This window comes from Rissa tridactyla, chromosome 1, assembly GCF_028500815.1.
Source record: "Rissa tridactyla isolate bRisTri1 chromosome 1, bRisTri1.patW.cur.20221130, whole genome shotgun sequence".
NCBI lineage: Eukaryota > Metazoa > Chordata > Aves > Charadriiformes > Laridae > Rissa > Rissa tridactyla.
The window spans coordinates 20,439,363-20,462,204 of record NC_071466.1 but is presented as its reverse complement, the minus strand read 5'-3'; the positions used below and the strand labels follow the sequence as shown (position 1 = coordinate 20,462,204).

The 22,842-nt window shown below is 36.4% G+C and overlaps 1 protein-coding gene across 3 annotated transcripts in view; it reads right to left on the bottom strand.

The window, feature by feature from the left end:
• Window positions 1–1,671: 1,671 nt before the first annotated feature.
• The window catches only part of CUL5 (cullin 5), a 33,794-nt gene continuing 12,623 nt past the window's right edge, over window positions 1,672–22,842 (bottom strand). For 2 of the 3 annotated variants that reach the window (XM_054195690.1, XM_054195694.1), the window contains 15 exons: window positions 21,026–21,167; window positions 19,824–19,969; window positions 19,667–19,747; window positions 18,359–18,452; window positions 15,344–15,474; window positions 14,445–14,552; window positions 13,772–13,836; window positions 11,480–11,612; window positions 10,815–10,946; window positions 10,041–10,164; window positions 9,104–9,279; window positions 8,824–8,985; window positions 8,018–8,136; window positions 6,549–6,672; window positions 1,672–5,364 (listed from right to left, as the gene is read on the bottom strand). In XM_054195690.1, coding sequence (XP_054051665.1) covers window positions 5,170–5,364; window positions 6,549–6,672; window positions 8,018–8,136; window positions 8,824–8,985; window positions 9,104–9,279; window positions 10,041–10,164; window positions 10,815–10,946; window positions 11,480–11,612; window positions 13,772–13,836; window positions 14,445–14,552; window positions 15,344–15,474; window positions 18,359–18,452; window positions 19,667–19,747; window positions 19,824–19,969; window positions 21,026–21,167 — 1,932 coding nt within the window. In that variant the 3' untranslated portion in view covers window positions 1,672–5,169. The remainder of the gene's footprint in view (window positions 5,365–6,548; window positions 6,673–8,017; window positions 8,137–8,823; window positions 8,986–9,103; window positions 9,280–10,040; window positions 10,165–10,814; window positions 10,947–11,479; window positions 11,613–13,771; window positions 13,837–14,444; window positions 14,553–15,343; window positions 15,475–18,358; window positions 18,453–19,666; window positions 19,748–19,823; window positions 19,970–21,025; window positions 21,168–22,842) is intronic. The other variant, XR_008465506.1, reaches the window with a different exon arrangement.

The following is a 22,842-nucleotide window of genomic DNA, read 5'->3' as shown; positions in this document are numbered from 1 at the left end:
ACCAGTCCCCAGAATCGAAGCTGATTGCAGTGCTAGGTGACACACCTTGGCCAGTTGTTCCGTTTCACACCTCTGTTCCTTCAGAAGCAATGGCCGAATTTCATCTAGGTGAGGGGGGGCATCTACCATACTTATTTGCTGCAATAAATCCTGCATATTACCTAAGCTTGAGCTAAGTTCCAGCTGCAGGGTACAAAAAATGCAGGAGGTGTGGTAATTTCCTTAATGTCTTCACTAGTAAAAATCAATGACTGCAATAGATGGCAAATCATGAGCTGTCCATCCGTAATATTAGACCGTGGTCTTAAAACAGAAAAAGCATTCAGAAGGAAAACAACAGGGCATCTCTTCTCACCAAGAACAACTATAATGCACTAATTTTAAAATTGCTACTTGTCAGTTTTTCAGTCTTTCAGGCTATTAAGAGCAACCACGCTGTACTGCTCTTCCTTAGCTCAGGAGCTAAGACTTGCTTTGACCGTGCCCCACATCAGCAGACGGAAGCAGCAGCCTACACGCCCCCAACCGTTCGCTCTTACGGGTGTCTTAGACCACATGAAGGACTTGGAACACAATATCCAACTGAAGTCCCAGGGTGGATCTCCATCACTAGATAAAATGAGGATGAAATACAGGCACCATGCCTACGCCTAGAGAGAGATGTTTATACATAAAGCAAAGAAAGGAAAAAAAGAAATAAAGCCAAGTTCTTAATCAGAATGAAGCAGGTTTAGAGCCTTTCATATTGAGGACAATGATTTTACCTAAACTGTGATCAATTTACACTGGTAGGAGTTGATTCAGCTAAGCAACTCCCATGATAACTGGCTTATTTCTAGAGAACAGTTCCACCTGGAAAACCATTGCTGTGAAAGACTACACTTTTCCCTAACAGAGAAAAAAAAGTACGGAAATAATGGCAGCCTGCTATCAAAGCTCTGGCTGCAAGAACCGCCAGTTTGAAAATTGCCATGAGCACTGAATAGTCACTCAAAAATAGTTGTTTATTCCATACAAGTAGTTCTAACCTTTAGATGGACCAGAAAACACAAAACACTGATGTTGGCCGGTGCACTTAAAGGAAAAAGGAGCTGAAATATAAAGAGAGATTCACATTAAAAGGCAAGGACAATCAGGACAATCAGAGAAGAAAAGCCATTACAGTAAAAGCACTCCTTCGGGCAATTGGCGGTTCCCACATCACTGTTTACTGCAGGATCAGGTACCTGAAGATGCCACCAATCTGGTGACACCACCCATTAGTTTTCAGTGACACCCATTATTTCAGAGACAAATCAGCCAAAACATTCAGCAATCCAAGTACATCCCAGTAAGTTACACAGAGACGTAACCCTTTTTAAAAATGCCACAAAGTCAAGCACCCCCAGCCACTTTTGGCATGGCAGGCTTTGATACGTTGAAAGACTACAGCTCATCTTTAAATAGAATTTGGAAGACTAAATAGCTCTACACATAACCTTAAGTCCTTGAAAAATCATAACAAGAAAGGAACTGGAAGTCTTTACCTTTTTTTTTTTTTAGTATCTGATCGTAACAGTCTTTGGGACTTGGAATCAGGCAAATTTCGTAAGTGGCATTTTTCAGGAGTGGCACCTGAGTTCAACTTGAAAATTTTGCGGGGGAAGACACCAAAATACCTTGCTAAATGAGTAGTCTTTTATATTACATTTTTATTTTGCAAGAAAATAAATTATACAACTTAAAAAATAAAATTCAAAAATTAAGCAGTACATCAAAATAGTTCAGCTGGACTGCCATACAGAAACTACCACCATTCAAAATTGTACAGCATTATTATCTTGGTAGTGGCACACATTCAAAATTGTAAATACCATACGTAGATAGATATTACAACTCAGGAACTCAAGTTTGCTCAACACTCCAGACTACATATAATGTATATGACAGGAAAGCTTTCATGTATTGTTTATTTCACAAATATGACCTCAAAGAATTACAAAGATAGCATCCCAGTCATTTGGATGAAAATAGAAAACAGTTTGAGTTTAAGATAGCAAATCTTTCTGTAAAACTATCAAATCTTTTTGCCAATTGTATTTTTAAAATTTGCACTTTACAGGACAATGGCATCCCAATGCAAATAAATGCAACATGTTAACATTCAGAACATTTATACCAAGTTTAAAAAGGTGAAAACGAGAAAGTCACATTGTCTTTTGGAAATGTAATTGCATTACAGTCATAGCAACTGAAAGACAGATGAGTAAAAATAGAAGCTAGAGGACACCAACTGTGGAAAGAGGAAAATGGAAGACTTCAGAATCGAAACTGAGATCCTCATCAAGTTGTTGGGACAGAGAAAGATTTAACAGTATTTCTTAATTAAACCCATTAAGAGTGATTCCCCCTCTCCCCCCTTCTACACCAGATTTCATTCCATAGCTATTCACCGTGGCAGTGTGTGTGGCAACATGTTTTTCAGATGCAGCACCTCTTTAAGGTAGGTCTTTGGACATATACATATATGTGTATATATATATATTTTCATAGCTAAGAATTGCAGCCTTAAAAGTGCGTTGTTGCCATATTGCAAGTGAAGAATAGTTCATTTTCATTTAGATCTGAACTCTACCCTCCCCAAAAGAACAGTTTACCCCAGGTATCTCCCTGTGCCCCAGGTGATACTAGTTTTAAGTGCATATTGGTGAAAGTGACCTGATGAAGGATGCTAAACATGATTCTGCATCTTGAATAAATTTGCTGGTGTGAGCCTCAGATTTAATAAAAAACCTGACATCCATTTCCGGTATATATTTAAAGAAAAATGACCATGTCATAGGCACATTACCAATTATATTTATGCATCCTGGGTATTGAGAAATAAATAGATAACATTTAGGTTGTATTATTTTATATTTTTTAGTTGAGGGAGCGTGCACCTCCTTAGCTTTTAGCAATCTGTTGCTTTCTGCATACACTCCAGCTTCTGAAACAGCTGTATCTGAGATGCAGTCACTTAAACATATCTCTCACATATAAATCAATGGCTTCAAAATCAGCATTACTCCCTTTGCAGCTCTTTCTACATGACAATTTCACACCTGTTCTTCTCTGGTTAACAGCTGGAATTTTTTGTGTTGAAAAGAATGTGCTCAGACTGTCATGTTTTACCCCAGTTATCCCAAGTGAGCATTTATTACTTTTAAGTTACAAAGACTGAAAGTCTTGCAGCACAAAGTTTTTTATTAGAGTTTTGTTTTCTAATGTTCAAATAGTTTTACTGGTTAACTACACAGAGCACCACTTGCTTTTGATTCTAAATTGCAACACCACAGGGCCAACGTAAGAGATGCAATATTTTTAAACAGCATCTACTTTCGAGTATCAGTAAAAGCATATAACATAAGCTGTGGGATTTCCATCAACTGTAATTAGCAAGGTCTCGATTTCTCTCCATCTCTTGTTCATGAAACCCTCACTACCAAAGATTTCTTCATCAAACAGAAGTCCAGGTACACACTGTTCTCAGGCAGTCGCATTGGCATTGACGTTAGTAATAGAGCATGCAGCCTGTTTAAGGGCGCAAATAGCCATTCTTGTAGTCTGCTATTAAACCACTCTTACTTTATGCTTTATTGCAACCATGTGAAAGCAAAACTCCTCTTACTTACTGGAAGGTTTTCCTTTTTCACTAAAGTTAATTGTATCCTCTTCCCTCTTTCAGTCATTAAAGAAGATGAGACCTTTAGATGTTGTCCTTGAACCGGTTAATTAAAAAAAAAACAAATTCGCACACTTGCGATTTATAGAAGAATATTCATACAGAACTGAGTAAAGCGCAACTTACCTTTTGTCCCAAGACAGGCACTCTGCTCCAGTGATTCATGTTACCAGTCCAGTACATGCTGGGACATTTCAGAGCAGCAGAGAGGCAGGCAGTGCCAAACGACTACTTAAGATGATTGAAAATAGAAGAGGTAACATTAAAAAGTTGAAATTCCTGATGTGTATTTGGCACTCTCTCTGCATACATTAAACAAAGTATTTTTCCTTAGCTTTTTACCATTTTGGTTAGAATTGTATTTCCTACCCTGCCTGTTTCAAAACAAAAAGCAGAGGGTTTGTTTTTCATATAAAGATGTCGATTTCTAAGCAACAAGCCAGTCCAATTGGATTAACCTTGCATGTATATATAAAATTACCAACGAGGAATTAGTACAGGGATCTTCAAGTGTTATTTTCTTTCTGGGGGAGTTGTGCATCAATTACTCTTTAATGCATTCAGATATATGTAGACATACTTAAATATTTGGAATACAAATATTAAATGTACAGGGAAATACACTTAATATTTCTGTTCAGTATAACAGACCCACACATGAAAACTGCTTTTAGAGTGAAGTATCATTCAAGAAAGCTTTACCTTCTCAAAAAGGATTGTAGCAAATCATCTGTCCAAATAAGGTAACAAATAATGTATATCCACTTGTTTACAGCAAACAATTTAAAAACAATGATCTCTTGCTTAAGGAAGAATATCACCCATGACTTGGAATTACTTTTATGTCACTTAAGTGTCAATTATTAAAATCCAGTTACTAGATTGAAGCACTGCTCTAGCCAACAGGTTTTAACTGTAACAAATACATATCAGTTGTGATGCATGTGTTTGTGTCTCTCAAATGTTATTACATAAAAAGGACCAAAGGTGGACAGTACATTACTCTGTTGATCCAAAACACAAAAGTGAAAGTGCTACTTCTAGTCCTAATTGCATTAAAGGAAAAAAAAAAAAACCAACCCAAACCCAAAACAAAACTAATAGCAGTTCCTCAGTGCATGAATATTTGAATATTTTTTTCCTTGTGCAAGTACTGGTCAACTAAAAACCCAAACCTGTATTCTTCTTGGTGGGTGTAAATCAAATCTACTTTAAAAAGTTCACAATGGGCTCTTCATGAATGCAAGTTTCCCACAAAACAGCATGCTGTTAAAAGTGTGCAACATGAAGGGAATGCCATCATGCTAGCTGAATGAAATTGGCAAAATATAGTCCTCTGTAAGGTAAGGCAGGGATTTTAATATGTAACGAAAGTCAAAACAAGTCCTTCTGCAGCACAAATTGTTGCAGCTGTCTGTCCAAGCACCCTTCCATTTATGTTCTCAGCATCCCGCAGAGTCCTTGAATTATGCCATATATATGAAGGTGTTGATATCCGACTCATCTCTTCTGATATATTTGTGCTCTATAAGCCATTCAATTTGCTCTTTTATCATTTTCTTTTGTGGCAAGAACATGTTTTTCAATATTTCTACGAGTTCAGTCTGGAGTTGGGCATTAGTAATTTTCTTCCGCATTTTCATTATTTGGATGATAGCCTCCTGGTGGGAGACAAGAGAAAAAAAATTAATTTTTTTTTAAATTCCTGGGTGAAGTGACAAAGTGAACACAGCATTAATAGGGGGCTACTGGTAAGGCAAGACAGCAAGGAAATCTCTATTTTTCCCCCAAAATCAGATATATGCCGCATTTCTTAGCCCAAGCAGATACTGAATTGCTTTTACAAAGAAATTGATAAAGGAGAAGAATGAAGCACTGGCAAGATGCAAGAGATACAAGGTAAATCAGTCAAAGGAGAATCTGCAGTTAAGTCTTGTCTCTAGAGTACGAATTACTCACTAAAACCTAATTCACTCTAAGCAGAAGTCGCCATTTCCAGGGTGACTTGTGATATACGTTGTGAAGACCTCATGAAATGCAAGCTTAATGTCAAATTGGAACTCACAAGGAGTTCTCATTTCATAAATACAACCAGGCATTAATCCTTCTGTTGGCAATGTGGCCAAGATGTTAAGTCAGGCAGTACAATTCACAGTGTGCACGGCCCGTAATCTAATCTGACTGATAGAAGAGACCTGCAATTTGAAGATGGGACTTTTGAGACTCATTGTAGGTAATGACCTCTGATGTCCAAAAAATTAAGATTTTTAATTTTTTTTTTTTTTTTTTTTTTAGAATTATCAGCTCAAAAGATTTGACATAAATGCCTGACTGAAGGAGAACCAACCACAAAGCAGGAAGCGGCAGTATGTACACCTACGATGCACCCCTCTCAAGAGAATGCCTCTCAAGAAGTCATACTGCTATTACTAAAGCATGATTCCATCTCTGAGATGACTCTACTCTCTTCATACAGAGTAGTCAAAGAGATCTCAAGATCAACAATATTGTTTGTTCGTGTTGGTGGCTCGTCAGTCAACTTTACCATCTGCTGCCACCCACCACTACACAGTTACGCCTTCACCACTTGCTTAGTATCTGCTTTGTCCGCTTTAAAAATGATGACCTGGTACATCAGAACAGGAGGCTGATAACTACAGGTGCACAAACACAGATGCAAAAGCTGGTAGTCACAAAGGATCTAAGCCAAATCACAAAAGTAAGTTCAAATGGGATTCAAAAGCATTCATTTCATACATCAACATCCAAGTGTGGACAGTATGCAGTAATCGCAATACAACAAAAGAAATAGGGTAATTTTATATTTCTCTGGCAGTTTACTTGCCTGTGTTCGTAATATTCTTAGCTGGACTATTCCTTCATTTTCCTCTTCCCGCATTCTCTCTGTAGTAAGTTGCAATCGACCAATCAAATTTATCTTGCCCCTTTTTTGAACTTTAGCGTTTTTTCTGAAAAAGTTGTATTGTATGAAAATAAGGACAAAATGCATTCTCAGTTAAGGAATTCCTATTAAACTCACATTACACAGCAGCAAGGAGTACCAGCACATAGCAGATATTTATAGGCTATTAGCATTGCTGCAGTGAGATAGCTGGCTGACAAATCAAAACTCAGCGCCAATAAAACCCGAATGTACTAGCATTACAAAAAATACATCAGATGAAAGTGACAGTAAGTTGAAAAGTTCCCAGTACTATTTTAAAGAACAAAATTCCAGAGAAATATATTTCAGTATAATTATATAAACATAGGGTTCTTTAGAAGTTCTTTAGAGGAAGTTTTTACAATGAAGTTCAGGAAACTGGACTAGTTCATTTTTTATCAAAAGAACTGTCTTGTCTAGCAGAAAAAAAAAAAAAAAAGGACAAATAACAGCTATTATAACCAACACAGCAAAAAGCTGATGGCATTCTTCAGTGGTCACCCACAAACTTTCTGTACAGCCTGTCTCTTCCATCATACCCTCTCATCACTTCCCAAAGCTCATGGTCCTGATGACAGGAACAAACGTCATGGCCCTGGTCAAGAAACTAAGCCCCAGGAAAGCAGATTCATCACCCCCCTTCTGCCTCTCTCTCCCTCCCCCCAGATCCAGATGTTCAGCTGTACTGAGAATGAGGCCCAGAACCTGAGGTTACAAGCAAGAAGCCAGTTCTAATCATAGCCACTGATAATGGGGAGAGGCAAAAAACAAAAGTGAGACATGCTGAATGTGGTGTATGCCATTTAGATGTTCTCTCTTTACACCATCTTGTGCTCTGAAGGATTCCAAAGCACCAGTAAAAGAGCACTGCAATTCTCACCGAAATAAAGACACCCCTCTCTGGTGAAAGCCACACCAAAAATCCCAGCTTTTGACAGCATATTATTAAGCAGTTTCACCTCCTTTTTTAACTTATCAGTTTTCCTTTGTAACTCTGTGGGTGTAATAATCAATACACCACTTGCGCTCTGCTTACGTGCTGTTCTTCCCATATGAAATTTCATGGGCTCATTAGTAACAGGAAGATACCAAAGCCGCCTGTTTTGCACCTCATCCCTAAGCGTTTAAGAAATCTAATTTCGCAGAAATCAAAACCACAGAAACATTTGTCTGAAGGGGCTGCTGCAGGTCATCTAGTCCAACCACCTACTTGAAGCATGACTATCGCCAAAACTGAGTGAGCACAGGGCAGCAAAGTTATGTGTCTAGCTGAAATCTTGAAAACTTTCAAAGACAAAGGTTAAGTTAAAGTGAATTCCTTTAATTATAAAATAGTACATTGTTATTTTACTTTTCAAACATCATCTTACATTAAACTGAACTCCTGGTTCACCGAGAAGAGGGTTCCTTCTGTAAAGTCTTTGGGTGAATTGACTTGAGGTTCATACAATAAAACCTGACGTTTCAGCTTTGGAAATGCTACAAGAGACTACAGAGAAAAGGGGGGGGGAAGAATGAAAATAAAACACCAGACTTTCTAAATGGAAACAATTACTTTTTAAGAACATAGTTCACTGCTGTGCAGACTGTAGTGAAGGAACCACATAGGCTTGTTGGGAGTTGCTAGAGGACAACACAAAGATACAAGGAAAACCAGCGAGGGGACACAGTTTACCAATAACCTCCTTCTGAAATGGGTTAGCATAAGTAAAATCACACAAAGTAGTAAAATACACAAACTCATGGTTACAGAAGTGGTGTTAAGTCTGATTTAAGTGATTTCTCTCTTTATTCTTGAGCTAAATAATTAAGTCTGATAGGGCAAACACTGAAGTGACTTTTAAGCAACATATATTTATCAGGTGCCATTGATTTCCTAGAATAAGACCTGTCCCACTCCACAAACCATGATCATTACTCTGTGCCTTAGACAGCATATGGTCAAAAAGGTCTTGCTGTTTCCAAAAACTTAAGTTAGATAATGCTGGGTAGAGAGAATGTGTTAATGTAAACGCAGTGTGTGCTCAGCAGTAGTGCAAGGAGCTAGCATTACAACTGATTAATTAGCAAGAAAGGTATTCACATGTCAGTTTCAAAGTATTATCTGACAGCACTTTAAAAATACTAATCCAATATTTCACAGTACAAAAATCTGTTTCAAGAGAAAGGGAAATACCCATAAAGTCCTCCTAAGTTCTGCATCAGGGAGTTCAGTTGCCAGTTTAAGGTTTTCAAAGCTGATCTTCTCTCTGGGTCTTTGGTTCCAAGCAAACAGCACAGCTAGCTGAAATGTTGTTACCTCCAAGTCATACTGGCCAACCTCATTCTTAAATGTTATCTGGGAAAAGAATAACCATTTTACATATAAGCCTTTCTGGATCACAAACTTTCTTACTATTTTAAATACACAGAAAGTGCAGTCATTGAGATTGATACACCAAAAACTATACACTTACAATTCCATTGGACATGAGGTGGTGCCAGTGCAGTTTTCTACCACTGTGATTCTTTTTATAAAATTCTTCAACTTCTGGGATGAGATCTTCTAATTCCGTGGGCAGCGAGACAAACACTTTTTCAGAACTTCGGGACCAGGCGCCAGCATTTAAAATTTTAATATTCACAGAGTCAGCTGTAAAACCATATTGGATCATATGAATCTCCAGGTATAACAGACCGATAAACAAAATGCGTTTTTTTTTCCTACTCTAAATACAATTATGGAGGACTAAATTTTCAGGAAGTAGCATGGTGTCTACCTACTTAAACATTAAGGTACTCTATTTATGCACCACTGGCTTTCTGCCAGCAACACTGATTGAAATCTCTGGGTTTTTTGGCTTGCCTCTGCAGAGCTCCTTAAGCCCTGATGCAGCATTATATCTGATATCTGTAAGCACTGCTCAAGGGTTTTCAGCAGCAGCAGGTCCAAAACTGGATGTTCCTCAGCCTCTCTCATCAGTGAAATTTAATCTCAGAGATGTGATTTAAGCTCTTCATAGCACGCATCCAGCTCTCCTGCTGGCAGATAAAGGAGGAGCACAGCATGAAGCACTCATGAAGAATGATGAGGGCATAAAAGAAGAACGTAGTTCAGGCATTCACCTGGTTGATACCGATTCAAGCCCCTGCTTGGAATTTAACTACAAGAGTAGGGAGTCTGTATCTACAAGATTGCTCATAATGAAAACCCACAGTAACTTACAGAATGATGGAGCTCCAGTGTCAACTGTAAGAGAAAGCACAGTCTACAGACACTTCCAATCTAGGGGTAACAACAATGCCCTGAAGACTACATTCAACCTGCAGTTGATATAATTTTTAACTCAAGATTCAACAGAATTATTTTACACTAAGAGAAATGCAAAACAGCAAATAATTTGAAAACAATACCTGGTAAAGCAAGTTTATTATTTTTGTGCATTTCTTTGAAGGCCTGGTTCAAGTCTTCAGACACTTTGATATCCTGGAACATTCTAGCCAGCTTGTTTACATAGTCTGCTGGCATTCCTACTTCCTGTATAAACAAACAGAACGCTAAACTATCACATAGACAACTATGAACAAAAAGCTTTATTTTTAAAATAATAAAATACTGAAAAGCATTAAAGTACACAGGTATTATCACTTTACAATAACAGTTAATCTGCAATGCAACAAATTTTTTTTTCACAGATCGTAAGTAGTTACCCCTTAAAGGCATATAATGATTCTTTTAAAGAAATCCAAGTGCTGAGGAACATATGCATGCACCAAGGAATCAATGAATTCTGAGATCTGAAGGAATGTTTATTGCATGCAAATAATATTCTATTCTATACAAAACTTCACAATTAGAGCACACCTCAAATTATTTACATACCTAAACAAGTACACTGCATTTTGCTGATTTGCATATGGACTATATGAAGCCTTCAGATAATCATATGTGAAATATTTTAAAATCTCTCACTACCACTATTAGGATCAACATTTCTCTTAGAAAAGGGCTAAACTGTTTTACTTCCGCAAAGTATTGCGATAAAACAGAAGTATCAGATGTCCCGAGTGGCCTGCAATTTAAGACAGAACTCACCTAAGCAAGAAGAATATCTTAAGTTCAAGAGTGGGAATTAATACCATAAGCAAAAGGCACAACCAAAGAAAGAAAGATGTCAGGCTACTTACTCTCAGCCATTCCACCATATTCTCCTCAATTTCACTATCAGCTGATATATCTAATATCAGGCGTCTTGTTAAGTGAGCTTTGTGATATCGCATGAAAACGTCTTTATTCTGTACATATTTAAGTACCAAAAGCTGTCAAAAAAGTAGATTTTAATATATTTATTTGCATTGTCAATTAGACAAGTCTTTGAATGCTGATCTAATGCCACGGTAGACTATGAAGTACAAAAAGGCTACTTGACATTGCCTTAGGAGCAACTGTGTTAATATTGCCACAGGCATCAGCTACAAATCTTTCATAATACCACACCTCTAATTTTTTCATTTGTCAACCATCAGGAACCTTTTCTCAAATCAGAAAAGAGACTGACACTGGTATTTAAAAGCCTGCATTATTTTGTAGGCTCACATTAGTTACTGTAATACATTACAGTGATATAGTCATTAATTTAGCATACTAATGTTGTGAACTGACACAGATATGAAACACTGCACAGTTTACAAGAATTAAACACACACAAACACACTTGATGACACAATAAACTCTTTTCCCTGTTATTACACCTTACATAACCGTTTTTGAACATCAATGCCTTGACACACATAACGAAATAAAACAAATTCATTCTTCAGAATAATCGTGAAGGAGAAAGCAAAAAACATACCACTTCTTTAAGCTTTGCTTCAATTTCTTCAGAGGTTAGTTTTTTGCTTAGTGGTGTTTTTCTTAGCAACATGTCACAGTAATTAGCAAGAAGCTCCGGGCATTTGGATTCAGGCTGTGTTTTTAATCCAACACTAAATAAAAGAAGAACAACAGATCTTCAAATCGTATAGAATCCTGCTATTCTGGAGTAGTCACACTGTTAGCAAGACAGACCACTCTTTCCTGATCTTCTTGACAAGGATCCTGGTGGTGAATTCACATCCTTGTGAAACTAATGAAAAATTAGGGATAACTCCCTTTTATTCTTGAAAGAATAAATACTACCAACCTTTTTCAGACAGCTTCCACAACTTGATCATTCCAACTGCTTTTCATTTTAGAACTCTTAACAACGAAGGATTATGTTGAAACTCCAGTGTGAAACAACTAAATATTGCATGGCAATAAGTATTCCAGTCGAGAATTAACAGCTGCTGCAAGGTTTCACTTGTCAGTATGCTCTAATGAAAGTCTCAGGAACAGCTTCCTGCATCACATTTCACAGATGGCAAAACCCAACACATCTATCACGTAGTAGCAGGATACAACTATTTTATAACAGTTTGAACAGCAGACTAACAGCTTGAAGATTAAAAGCAGATTAAAGTTGAACAAGAATATGCTACAGCAGACAGACTGTGGTTCTTCAAAAGGCACTCAGCTTAGGTCGCGTTCTGCACTGGTGTCTAGACTGGTGAATGAAATAGAGCCGAGGACCAATCCCTGTTTCTAGGGTCAGAGGGCACCACTTCGACAGCTAGGGGGCCCAAAACAAAGGCAGCAAGTCAGATAGCAGGTAAGAAGCAAGATGTTCTTGCTCATTCTCTCACCCTCTCATCAACTACTGTAGACGGTGCTAAAACCCTTCAAATTGCCCTTTTTAATTCATGAAATTCATGAAGCAGCTAGCAGGCTACTGTCTTCTGCCCTCCTAAAGACCACTTGGGAGTAAAAGCAGATCGCTAGTCTTTTGGTTATTACAAGACAGAACCCTTATTTAATCAATGTGTTCCCGGGTATTTCTGAACAAGAGTCTTCAAGATCCTGACAGCGATGAAAAATTACCAAATTCCATATTTTTATGCTGAACTTAATGGCACAAGTTACGCAGGATGAAGTTTCATTTTATTCAAACCAAGCTGCGTACATAGACAACTTGAAAGAGCTTGAGAAGAAGAATAAGGAACAGAAGACCGTTGCCATCATGGTGGTTTCTAAGAATCACTACGCAGGTTTAGCTTTAGGAGTGAAACACAGTTTGAATGAGGTATTGATTTGGATGCTTCCAGGGGAAATGAAAACATTAGCAGAGACCTAAACTCCTCTACCTTGCCTGTATCTGTATGAAGCAGACAAAGCAGGGATCCAGTCTTTTGTAAAGGTGTTTCTCCAATAACATAAACCAAGCAAGACTAATCCCTGTCCAGGTTTACCATTAGTCCAAAGTCAAACACAGAGTAGGAACCAGAATGCTGAACAGATATTTACACCTATCTACTCCTAACAAGAAGTAACTGGAAAGGGAAGCTGGCAGCCCAGCTACATAAGCTTTGTTTCTGTAGTAAATCAGACTACAAACTATATATAAACAATCCCAACCACCTAAATATATACAGATTCCTACTTAAGTGGCACATCACATGTTAAATGTTAACCATCAATTAACTGACCGACACCTTCTCTTGGCTGAGCTCGCAGAACAGCTACTGTAAGCACAGTTTTTCTTCTTGAGTCACACAGCTCTGCTTAATCTCCTGGAAGTTGTGAAACTAACCTGGTTAATCCCGCACTGAAACAACAATGTAATACCCAGACAGGTCACGCTCACAGCTGGCACAAGAAGAGGCGGTAAACAGCTTGTGGATGGTTACACCTTAATCAGCCACAGTTATTCCCATAAAGGTTACTGCCTCAGTTTTTTCCCTGGTTGCGGCAGAGTTATACAGCTCAGGTTTTTTGAATTAATAACCCAGGAAGGTATTATTAAATTCGGCTAACAAATAGACTCATTACTCTACTATAATAGAATAGATCCCCAATTACTACAAATAAATTTGAGTTTAAACAGGCTGCTATTCAATGCCATGTGAAGAGCGTCTTACCAGAGGTTGACAAGCAATCTGAAATTCCATAACGCGAAGAACACAAAGCTCTTTTAAACAGTGTTACTTTTTGAAGAGATATTTTAAAAGAGAAACTCAATCATTAACAATTTAAAAACCTTGATTCACATAAAGTTTATAAGGCTTACCCCTTTTGCTTCAATGGCAATTCAAGTTTAAATATTGTAGCATCATTCACAACTGCTTTGTACGCCTGAAAAATAATTACAGATTATTAGCACTTCACTCAATTTCTCTCTTTTAACATATGAATCACAAGAGTTTTATCTCTCTTTTTAGATTGCTGTAACATGAAATGAATCCTATTTTATTAGTCCAAAGTTTGTGGATTTGATTTTCAACATAGGAGTTCAAATCTATGACTCAATTTCCCGTTAACTGATGTTTTTAATTTTCCTCTTTTCCATTAACATCCTACTTTCCTTTAATCAACAAGTTAGGAAGGGACTGCACGGAACAGGTTGCGTATCTGAAGTCATGAGACTACACCCAATAATGTAGTAAATTCTAAACATAAATATATTGCTGAATGGGACGTTAAGGTGCTCAACACAAAGATCATCATCTGATGTGCTCTACAACATTACAAAGCTAAGCACAAATGCAACTTTATGCAGAACTACAACACAAATTAAATGCTAACCAGTCGGTAATAAGTTTCATCAGTATTTTAGTCAGCATATTTACTAGACTAAGAGCAGCTTCTAGATTTAACAGTGAATGGGCACAAGGATTTCAGAGACATAACATGAATTACAACAATTCTTAAACTGAAAACAAATGATTAGCAGAAATACATACCTTATCTCTTGCAGTAAGAAATCTTGGATCATCTTGAAAAGCTTCTTTAACCAACTTACTAAATCGATTAAATAGTGTGAGCAATTGTTCTACGTATTTCTCAGAATCCTAAAGTTAAGAGAGGCAAAAATCAAATAAAAAAAACAAGGCTCCAAAGAATTCAGCGTGAGCTTACATGTAATTCCCTCATTTGTAATAATGTAGAATCCTCAAGCCTGCATGCTATGAACAAGCATTTTATCTATATTCTCTGTACTGAAGAGCTCTACAGCATGTAAGCCTCAACACAGACTTTTAGGATAGTATTTCCAATATACAAACACACACACACACACATATATATAAAAAAAAGAAGAAAATACAAAGCTTTCAAATATTGTATAAGAACTCCTAAATAAAAAAAAGTTTTCAAGGACCAATAAAAGGCACATCCTAGTTGCTGCAGATACTCAGGCCTCCTAGACCCAGAGAAAAAGCTGATAAAAAGCTGAAAAAGAACAATGGGAAAAACCCTTTTAATTTCCACACTGAACAACCATTCTCAGACTGAAAGCAAATTTCAAATTTCATCAGGAAGTTAGAATTCTGAGAAAACTGATTATACCTTTTGAATTAGGATGCCAACACAATCTCTCCAGATAAGTACCTCATGGACTTAATTTATAACCTTTTCTTTTTTGCAAATTGGATTCACATTTTAAAGCTACAACTGAAAATTTAAGGAATAAAAAACTATTTTAAAAGACATTTTAAACTTTCAGTGGATCAAAATCTAATGTTTAAACATAAAACCTTCAAAATTTTTTCCATTCACACGTATGTCCCACAATTAGAGAGCATTTAACTTCTGCAAAGTTATTTTTTCATTGTTATTTTGTTAAAAAAAACATTACACTTACAGTAGTAATAGTTTCAGCAGCTGCTACCATATCTGCAAGTCCAGCACTAACAATATGTTCTTCCAAGTCTTTTAGCATAGGCTCTATGCCATTCGGAACTTTATCCATCAGCGAAAACATTAAATGCAACTCTAAAAGATACAAATACTGATAAAGCCACCAGTCAAAACCTGTATAAAACCCAAATATCCTGCATTTCTGATAGGGATATCTTAAGTAGAACACTGAATACGTAAAGAACAGATACTCCAATTCATCCCTTAAAGGAAAAAATGTTTTGAATAGTGTTGTAGTTCTGGTCCCACAAGCAGATTCTTCTGAAGACAAAAAGAGATATTTATTGCAACATAATACTTGCTTATGTATATAATATCACAAGCTTGAATAAAAACCCTTAAAGTCAATGGCAATTTGGAAGGAGTCCAGGTTCTCAGTATATCAGCCTTAAAATCCCTGGCAAAAATGGGTCTCTTTCAATTGGAAGCGTATGCAGGAAATTGTACGGATTCAAAATTATTTTTTTTTAAATTAAAGCCACACAGAGCTGTCTTTGTGTATCTTCCAATGTTTTGTTTTAATTAAAAGCATGGCAAATTCTGCAGTAACCAAAACTAAGGTAAACAGCATTTTTTTTTCCCTTTCTGTTTTCCCAAAGAGTTTATTTAGTTCTTCTGAAAGTTACCGGTTCAAAAACTTCAAAAACATATATGGTTAATTTGTCTACTCCTTGTGAAGGCATTTCAAAAGAAAAAAATTTACTGAAACATCAATAATCATCTTGACAAAGCTGTCCACAAGGGAACACCTGGATTAAGGCCACTAGATTGGTTTGGAGACACTACAGAGATTTGAACTAAACAGGTACTGTAAGTGATGGCAGCACTGTTTTACAGAGGGTAAGTCCGAAAAACTCACTCAACTGTTAGTAGATCTTTTCATCTGTACTTTAAAAAAAAGGATGAGAGGGAGAGAGAGATGGTGGGAAAAAAAAAAAGAAACAAAAAGATACATTAAAGTGTTCTACAGCTGTTTCTGTAAACTAGTGATGGCAGGAATAATTCCAAGAAAAAAATTAAATTTCAGTTGTTTCTCCTAATAAACGGTGACAAAGGAAGACTTCAGGTGCATCCCTAAAACTGTAGGAACACGAAAAAACCCAGATTCTTCAAAGACAGACTTCAAAATAACAAAACCAAAAGTAACATTTCACTGGAATGTCTCTCAGAACACTTTGAGACCCTTAAAGGTAAATAAATCCATATTGTAGTTGTTGGGGCACTTAAGCAAGTTCTGTTTTCATTTTGTAATCATAAAAGCCAAGTTTACTTTTCATTTCTGTTATGAAATACTTAAAGAATAAAATTTAGGCCTCCCATCCCCCACTATAAGCAAACAAAAATGCACTAAAGCAATTCTGAAGAGCATTTGCAAGTTATGACATCTTTGATAGTTTTTAGTTGGAAAACATTATGTCTGCCTTCCTTTGCACAGCATGTAAATATGAAGTACTTAATGTAACCAAGTATTTTACAGTAGTGCCCAGCTCACAGCCAAAAAACCTAGCCCTCTTTTGTCAGATGCTGTTTAATAATGAAAACATCATAAAATTATTTGGGGCGAATAATATCAGAAAGATACATGCATAAGTGAAGTACAGCAGAGGATGCTATCAGATGTATATATTACTATATATAGCTCCAGTCTTTAAATAAATTTTTAATCATCTGCAGCTACATCCTTCATTAAAATATTCTAAAGAGCATAGGTAGGTCTAGGAAAAATAAAAGATTTGGAAGAGATGCTTGAGTTCTTATATACTAAATGGAAGTGTTTTGCATCCAAGCAGTATCATGGAGCAGACATAGCCACAAGGAAAGAGAGGACTGTGAATATTTCAACAAGTTGCTATAGAAAGATGCTTTGGATGCTATAGATGAACCCTTCTGAAGCTCTGCATTTAAATAACCCTCCTGTATTCTCCCAAAGGCCGCAACATATACTCGTAAGAAGTTTGGTGGCTTTCTAGATTTAGCTCTGGACTACTGCCAGAAATCACGCTGCTAGATGAACAGATCAGCATGACATAGTTTTGAGGTCAAATATTTTCTGAAATGCTAGCTGTAGAAGTGAGTATTTTCTACACCATCCTAAGTAATGAAACAGTTTTCATATTTGCATAGAAATGAAAATTTCACATAGACATTAGTAAATATTCCCTGGCTGCAGGATAGCAAGGCTTCAGAAAAAAAAAAATTAACCTGTGACTTCAGCTTTTTTTTTTCTTTTCAATTTCCCTACTTGAATTATGACATTTTAATGACTTATCTAGTCTAGTTTACCATACAGGACCAACACAAGATTTCTGAATCACAATAACCTCTTATGGCAGCAGAGTTAAAAAAAGCTTTTGAAAACTTCAAAAAGGCAAGCAGAGCTAACTTTCAATACTCAGAGTGACATACTGGCTATAAAACCAGATGAAAAACTTGCAGAGATTTTGTTCATTGACCTATTGGTCCTGCACCAATAAACAGAATAACAAAAATGTCTCTCTGCTTTTCAGAAAAACAGCTTTGTAAAGAGATGCTTCACTTTTTTTCCAGGGGGAAGGGAGTAGTGGGGGTGGAATGAATGGGGAGTGTTCGTTCTGAACTATTCAAATAGAAAATAAGACACATGCAACATTTACCAGAGTTGGCCAACATGAGGAAAATAAGTTGTATGAAAAATAAAGAAAACAGAGCACAAAATATTCTTTTCTTTCAAGTAAGATGAGAGCTACCCAGTCATTCAAATCAGGGTATTGTACATACAGATTTCCAAAGCGATCCAAAAAAAATACTAACCAATGATGGTCATTTTTGTGGGATAAAATTGCCCACAGGCAGTAATATTTTATCTACAAAACACTGACACCATCTATTAAAACCAGTAATTTGATATATCTACAAACAAATCTATTTTTATGCAGTTGATGCTGAGTTCATCCTGCACTGTTCTTGAAGCTTCACTTACTTTCTGTTTCATTTCGTTTGATCATGCCTTGGCATTCAGCTAAAATAGTCTCTTTAAAAGATGTCACCAGGGCATTGACGCAGCACTCCATTAGCTGAAATATATTAAACACAGAATTAGCTCATTCAGCCATCTAAACACCGAAGTCTGATCTGTCTCAATTTTGCCATGACACAAAATCTAGCCTGTTCTCAAAAACTATGCTCTATACAATAATTAATTCACTCACTGATGCACAAAGTATGTGCACTTTGAATAAAATCTATACAGGAAACCGTATTTCTTAAAAATGCATAGGTTAGTAAATGTGGTCAACCCTCTTCCAAACCAGTAATGAGCTTAATATTTCTGTCGCCTCTTTTCTCTCAAGGGAGCCATTGCTTTTGGAACACCAACTACCCTACTTAGTTTCCAAGCATACATCCAAGAGCTAAGAATAGTTCTCATTCCAGCACACCCTATTTGGACCAGACTGGTTGGCTTGAACAAGCCACTATGGCTAGATCTAGAACAGACACTGCTTGTACATGTCAGGACCATCTCTCTTGTCAGCCTCTTTATACGGGTTACAGTTTATAGCTGTGCAAAACGAATGATTTACAACTTAACAAAAGACACAAAATACATTTTGATCCACTGCAGAAAATTCAGATTTAAAGGGTATTTATTTAAAATAACCTGTTTTCTGAACTAATTTCAACACAGACAATTATGAACTATTCATTGCAGTCAAATCTTCCTTCAGAATCTAAACTGTGTAAAATATTGCTCAAGGGGGAGTGAAGGGGAAGGAAAAAAAGAAAAAACATCCTTTATATCAAATGGCCATATTTCAACCTAAAAAGAAATCTAGAACAGTTTTAATTAAATTTCTGTGGCTCCTTTTGATTGCAACGAACAATAACTCTTTCAGGTATTCTAAATGAGCACTAGCAAACCCTTTACCTACTAGACTGGTCAGCTTATTTTCAAACATCACTGTCATCCACTGTTAAGCACAGAAAAAATAAAATCATACCTGACTCAAAATGAAAGAATAAAAATCAACTTGAAAAAAACCCTGCCCTTCAATATGAACTTTTGATCTACATTTACTATTAAAACACACGTAGAAACTGTAAATTGCCAGATTGGGAAGTAATACAGATTTTTTGCAAGCAAAAATACAATGGATGATTAAAAACATAAAACCAAGAGTTTCATATCAATCTACTGCTACTAAATAATACTGTAACACACACAAAAATCAAAACTGCAATGTAATAATACTACATAAAACACATCAATTTTTCTACACACTATACTTACTGCTTCTACAGAGTTACATTCACGCCTTGTTTCTAAATACCGTAGTGCTCTTTTCTCCTCTTCTTTTAGTTTAGCATCTGCCTGTGCAAAAGTAGAACAGCAATCATTTTAAGTACTAACACTTTCAGAACAAAGTTGCAACAGAATTTTTACTTACATATTTCATATAATTCTGTACACCGTTCTGCTGTAAATAAGAAGGAGCCTGTGTTCTATAAAATCTCTCTGTTGAATCCAAATATGCCTTTTCAAAGTTATCCCGATATATCTGAAGTTTATCTTCAGGATTAGAACAAAGGTTAACTGCAAAGAGAAAGTACAAACTTACTCTCAAGTCCTAGAAACTTATGTGTCTAATAATAACCAAATCTCTCTCATTAAAGTGAGTCTTGTGTTAAAAGGTTACATTGAACAATTTGGAGTATCCTATAAATATACTCTGATCTCTAAAGGTAACCAAAATTGTCCAGTCTTTGCTCCAAAAACTAGATTAACTAAAGGGAACTGGAAAGAACGGCATACTAATCTCCAGCATTTTTGACATTCAAACATGGCAACCAGAAATACACATACAACTGCAAAACTGGAAGAAAAAAAAAAAGCCTCGGCATAATGCCTAATAAAGTGAAAACTTCTCCACCTGACTGAGCAAAAAGCTTTTCCTGGAGTCCCCATGTCTTAATTTTAGAATTTTCTTTTTTTTTTTTTGCATTGGGTTTTTTCTGTTTTACAAGAACAGAGACAGTGAGCTTACTGCACTGTTTTGCACTATTTGGAAAAAAGTTTCCACCTTCCTCTCAACTGTTACAGAGAAATAAAAAAATAAATACAGTTCTTAAATGGAATATGCTTTAAAAAAAAAAAAAAGAACTGGACATCTATAAAGCCATCTGAGAGTATCAGCCACAAGTTTAATACATCAGGCTGCGGAGCTTTGAAGAGGCAATGGTGAAATGTCACAGAAGTTTCAGTTACACGTATCTGTTTTGCAAGGAAGAAAAGACCGTGAGTCTTAGATGCAACCCATTTGGCATTTCTTCTTCAAACTGTCTGAAGAATAAGAAACAGTACAGAAAGGAGAACAGACATAAGGTTATATTTGCAACCCTAAAAGGTGAAAAAGTTGTTTGCTCTTAGGAAACGCTGTTTTTGCAGTAATTGATACATAGCTAAATCACTTAGAAGTCAAAGATTCTAAACAGAATTTAATTGGTACCACATATAATAACAACCAAAAAAATCAATACAAAATGCCGAGATAATCATAGCAGCCCTACCACCACAACTGTCAACTTTGTATGATGAAAATTCATTTACTAAAGTGAGGAGGCAACAGAAATTGGTCTGTGCAAGACATACCATATGATTCTCGAACTCCAATAACGAGCTGAGAGTCGAAAGCTTCTCCTAGTCTTTCAGCATGAACTAGCTTCATTGCACTGTCCTGAAGTCTGTTCTTTATATTTGAAAATATGGATTCATTCCACGTATCTAGCATGAGCTGTGTATCAGGAAGAAAAAAAAAAAAATCCTGTCAGAAAGGTACATGCAGACGTAAGCTTGTGCCAAAAAAAATACAAGAGATCAGAAACAGAAAGCAAGCAATTTTTAATGTAATTTTCAGGTTATATACACCAGTTCAGCTACCTTAGAACTTGATCTCGCTCTGAATTTGTTACAGAAGTAATATTCAGCTTACATTCTAAGCTTAATTTATGTAACGGGACAGCAAGGGGAACCAGTATCAGATTCAGATATTAATTCCATAATTCTGTATTATTTCTACAGTTCTCAGTAATCAGTCAAGCAATTTTTCCAGCAATGCGACATGTCAGGAGTTGCAATATCAGGAGGGTACTTTTGAGCCAAACATAGTTCACTATTTGGCAGGCTCTGTCTTAAACAAAACCAAAAACTCAATTAATGCCACAGTTATATAAAGAAAAAAAAATGGTTTTATCTAACATAAAAGTTCAATATGCAAATAACACATACATTATTTATAAAAAACTCCAAACCCCATCTAAGCACTGCAAAATTTTGAAATCAGTTATGAAGGCTCCTACCAAAATCCTCATCGCTCAAAGGGTCCCTTCATATTCCATTATGAGATTTTTATATTTTTTTAGTGATTGCTACTGGCACTGCTGCAAATGCATTGCATTACACCTGATCACCAGACACAACGTGCTGCAGCTGAGCAACACGAAAAGCTCACTGGCAGGCCAGCCCATGCTTCTGTCCGCCTAAGCTCGACCAGCTGTTCAGTAGTAAATACTCAAAGCATGCTACATATTTGTTAAAAACCTTAGTTTGCCTTAGAATTCAAGTTACTGTGGTGTTTCCCCCCACACACACACTTAGACACTGGATCTGGCTCTTTCTATATGCCACTGAATACCTAATGAAATTATGCCAAAGCTTAAAAGATAATTTCATTTTTTATTTTTTCTATCCAATTCATGCGATTTCATTGCTTTAGAAGAAAGCTCAAACTTACAGTATCTTCAAAGTTGACAGTAACTGCTATGAATGTAAAGTTAGCACGTCAATTGTCAGTCTTATCCTGGCAGTGGAAAGCAGGCTGGAATCAAAAACTTTACCAGTTCAAACTTCACCTCATGATTGTGAATAAGCTTACTGAAAAATGAGCTTAGGACGACTTGACACAGTTGTACGGCAAAGTTAATAATAAAGATCAGATGATCTTGTTCCATTCTTGCTTTATAAGTTTTACATTTTAACACAGCAAGCACCCAGTAAAAGTCAGATATCCTTTTGAGAGATTTAAGTTTACCATCCTTCATATCTTATCTTCTCCGTAACTGTTTCTCAATTTCAGCTGAATTTCCATTTCTTACACCAAAGTCACATGTGTTGGAAGGAAATTATAGTTCAAAACACTGGAACATTCTTAGAAACAAAGCTTTATTTGATTATGCTTCCTCAATTACTTTTTTCATAATTTTAACGTTATTGATGCGCACGTTATGATTGCACTGAACAATTATGGAATTGGTTTACAAGAGCCGAACCGAGTAAAAAAAATGGAGAAGAAAATGGTAAGAGAATATCAAGCAACCCGGCAGGCACAGTAATGGCTTTGTCATGGTCAAGCTTCTTTTAGACATTATGGATAAGGAAGTTTTATGGAGATAATTGAAGGAAAACACACA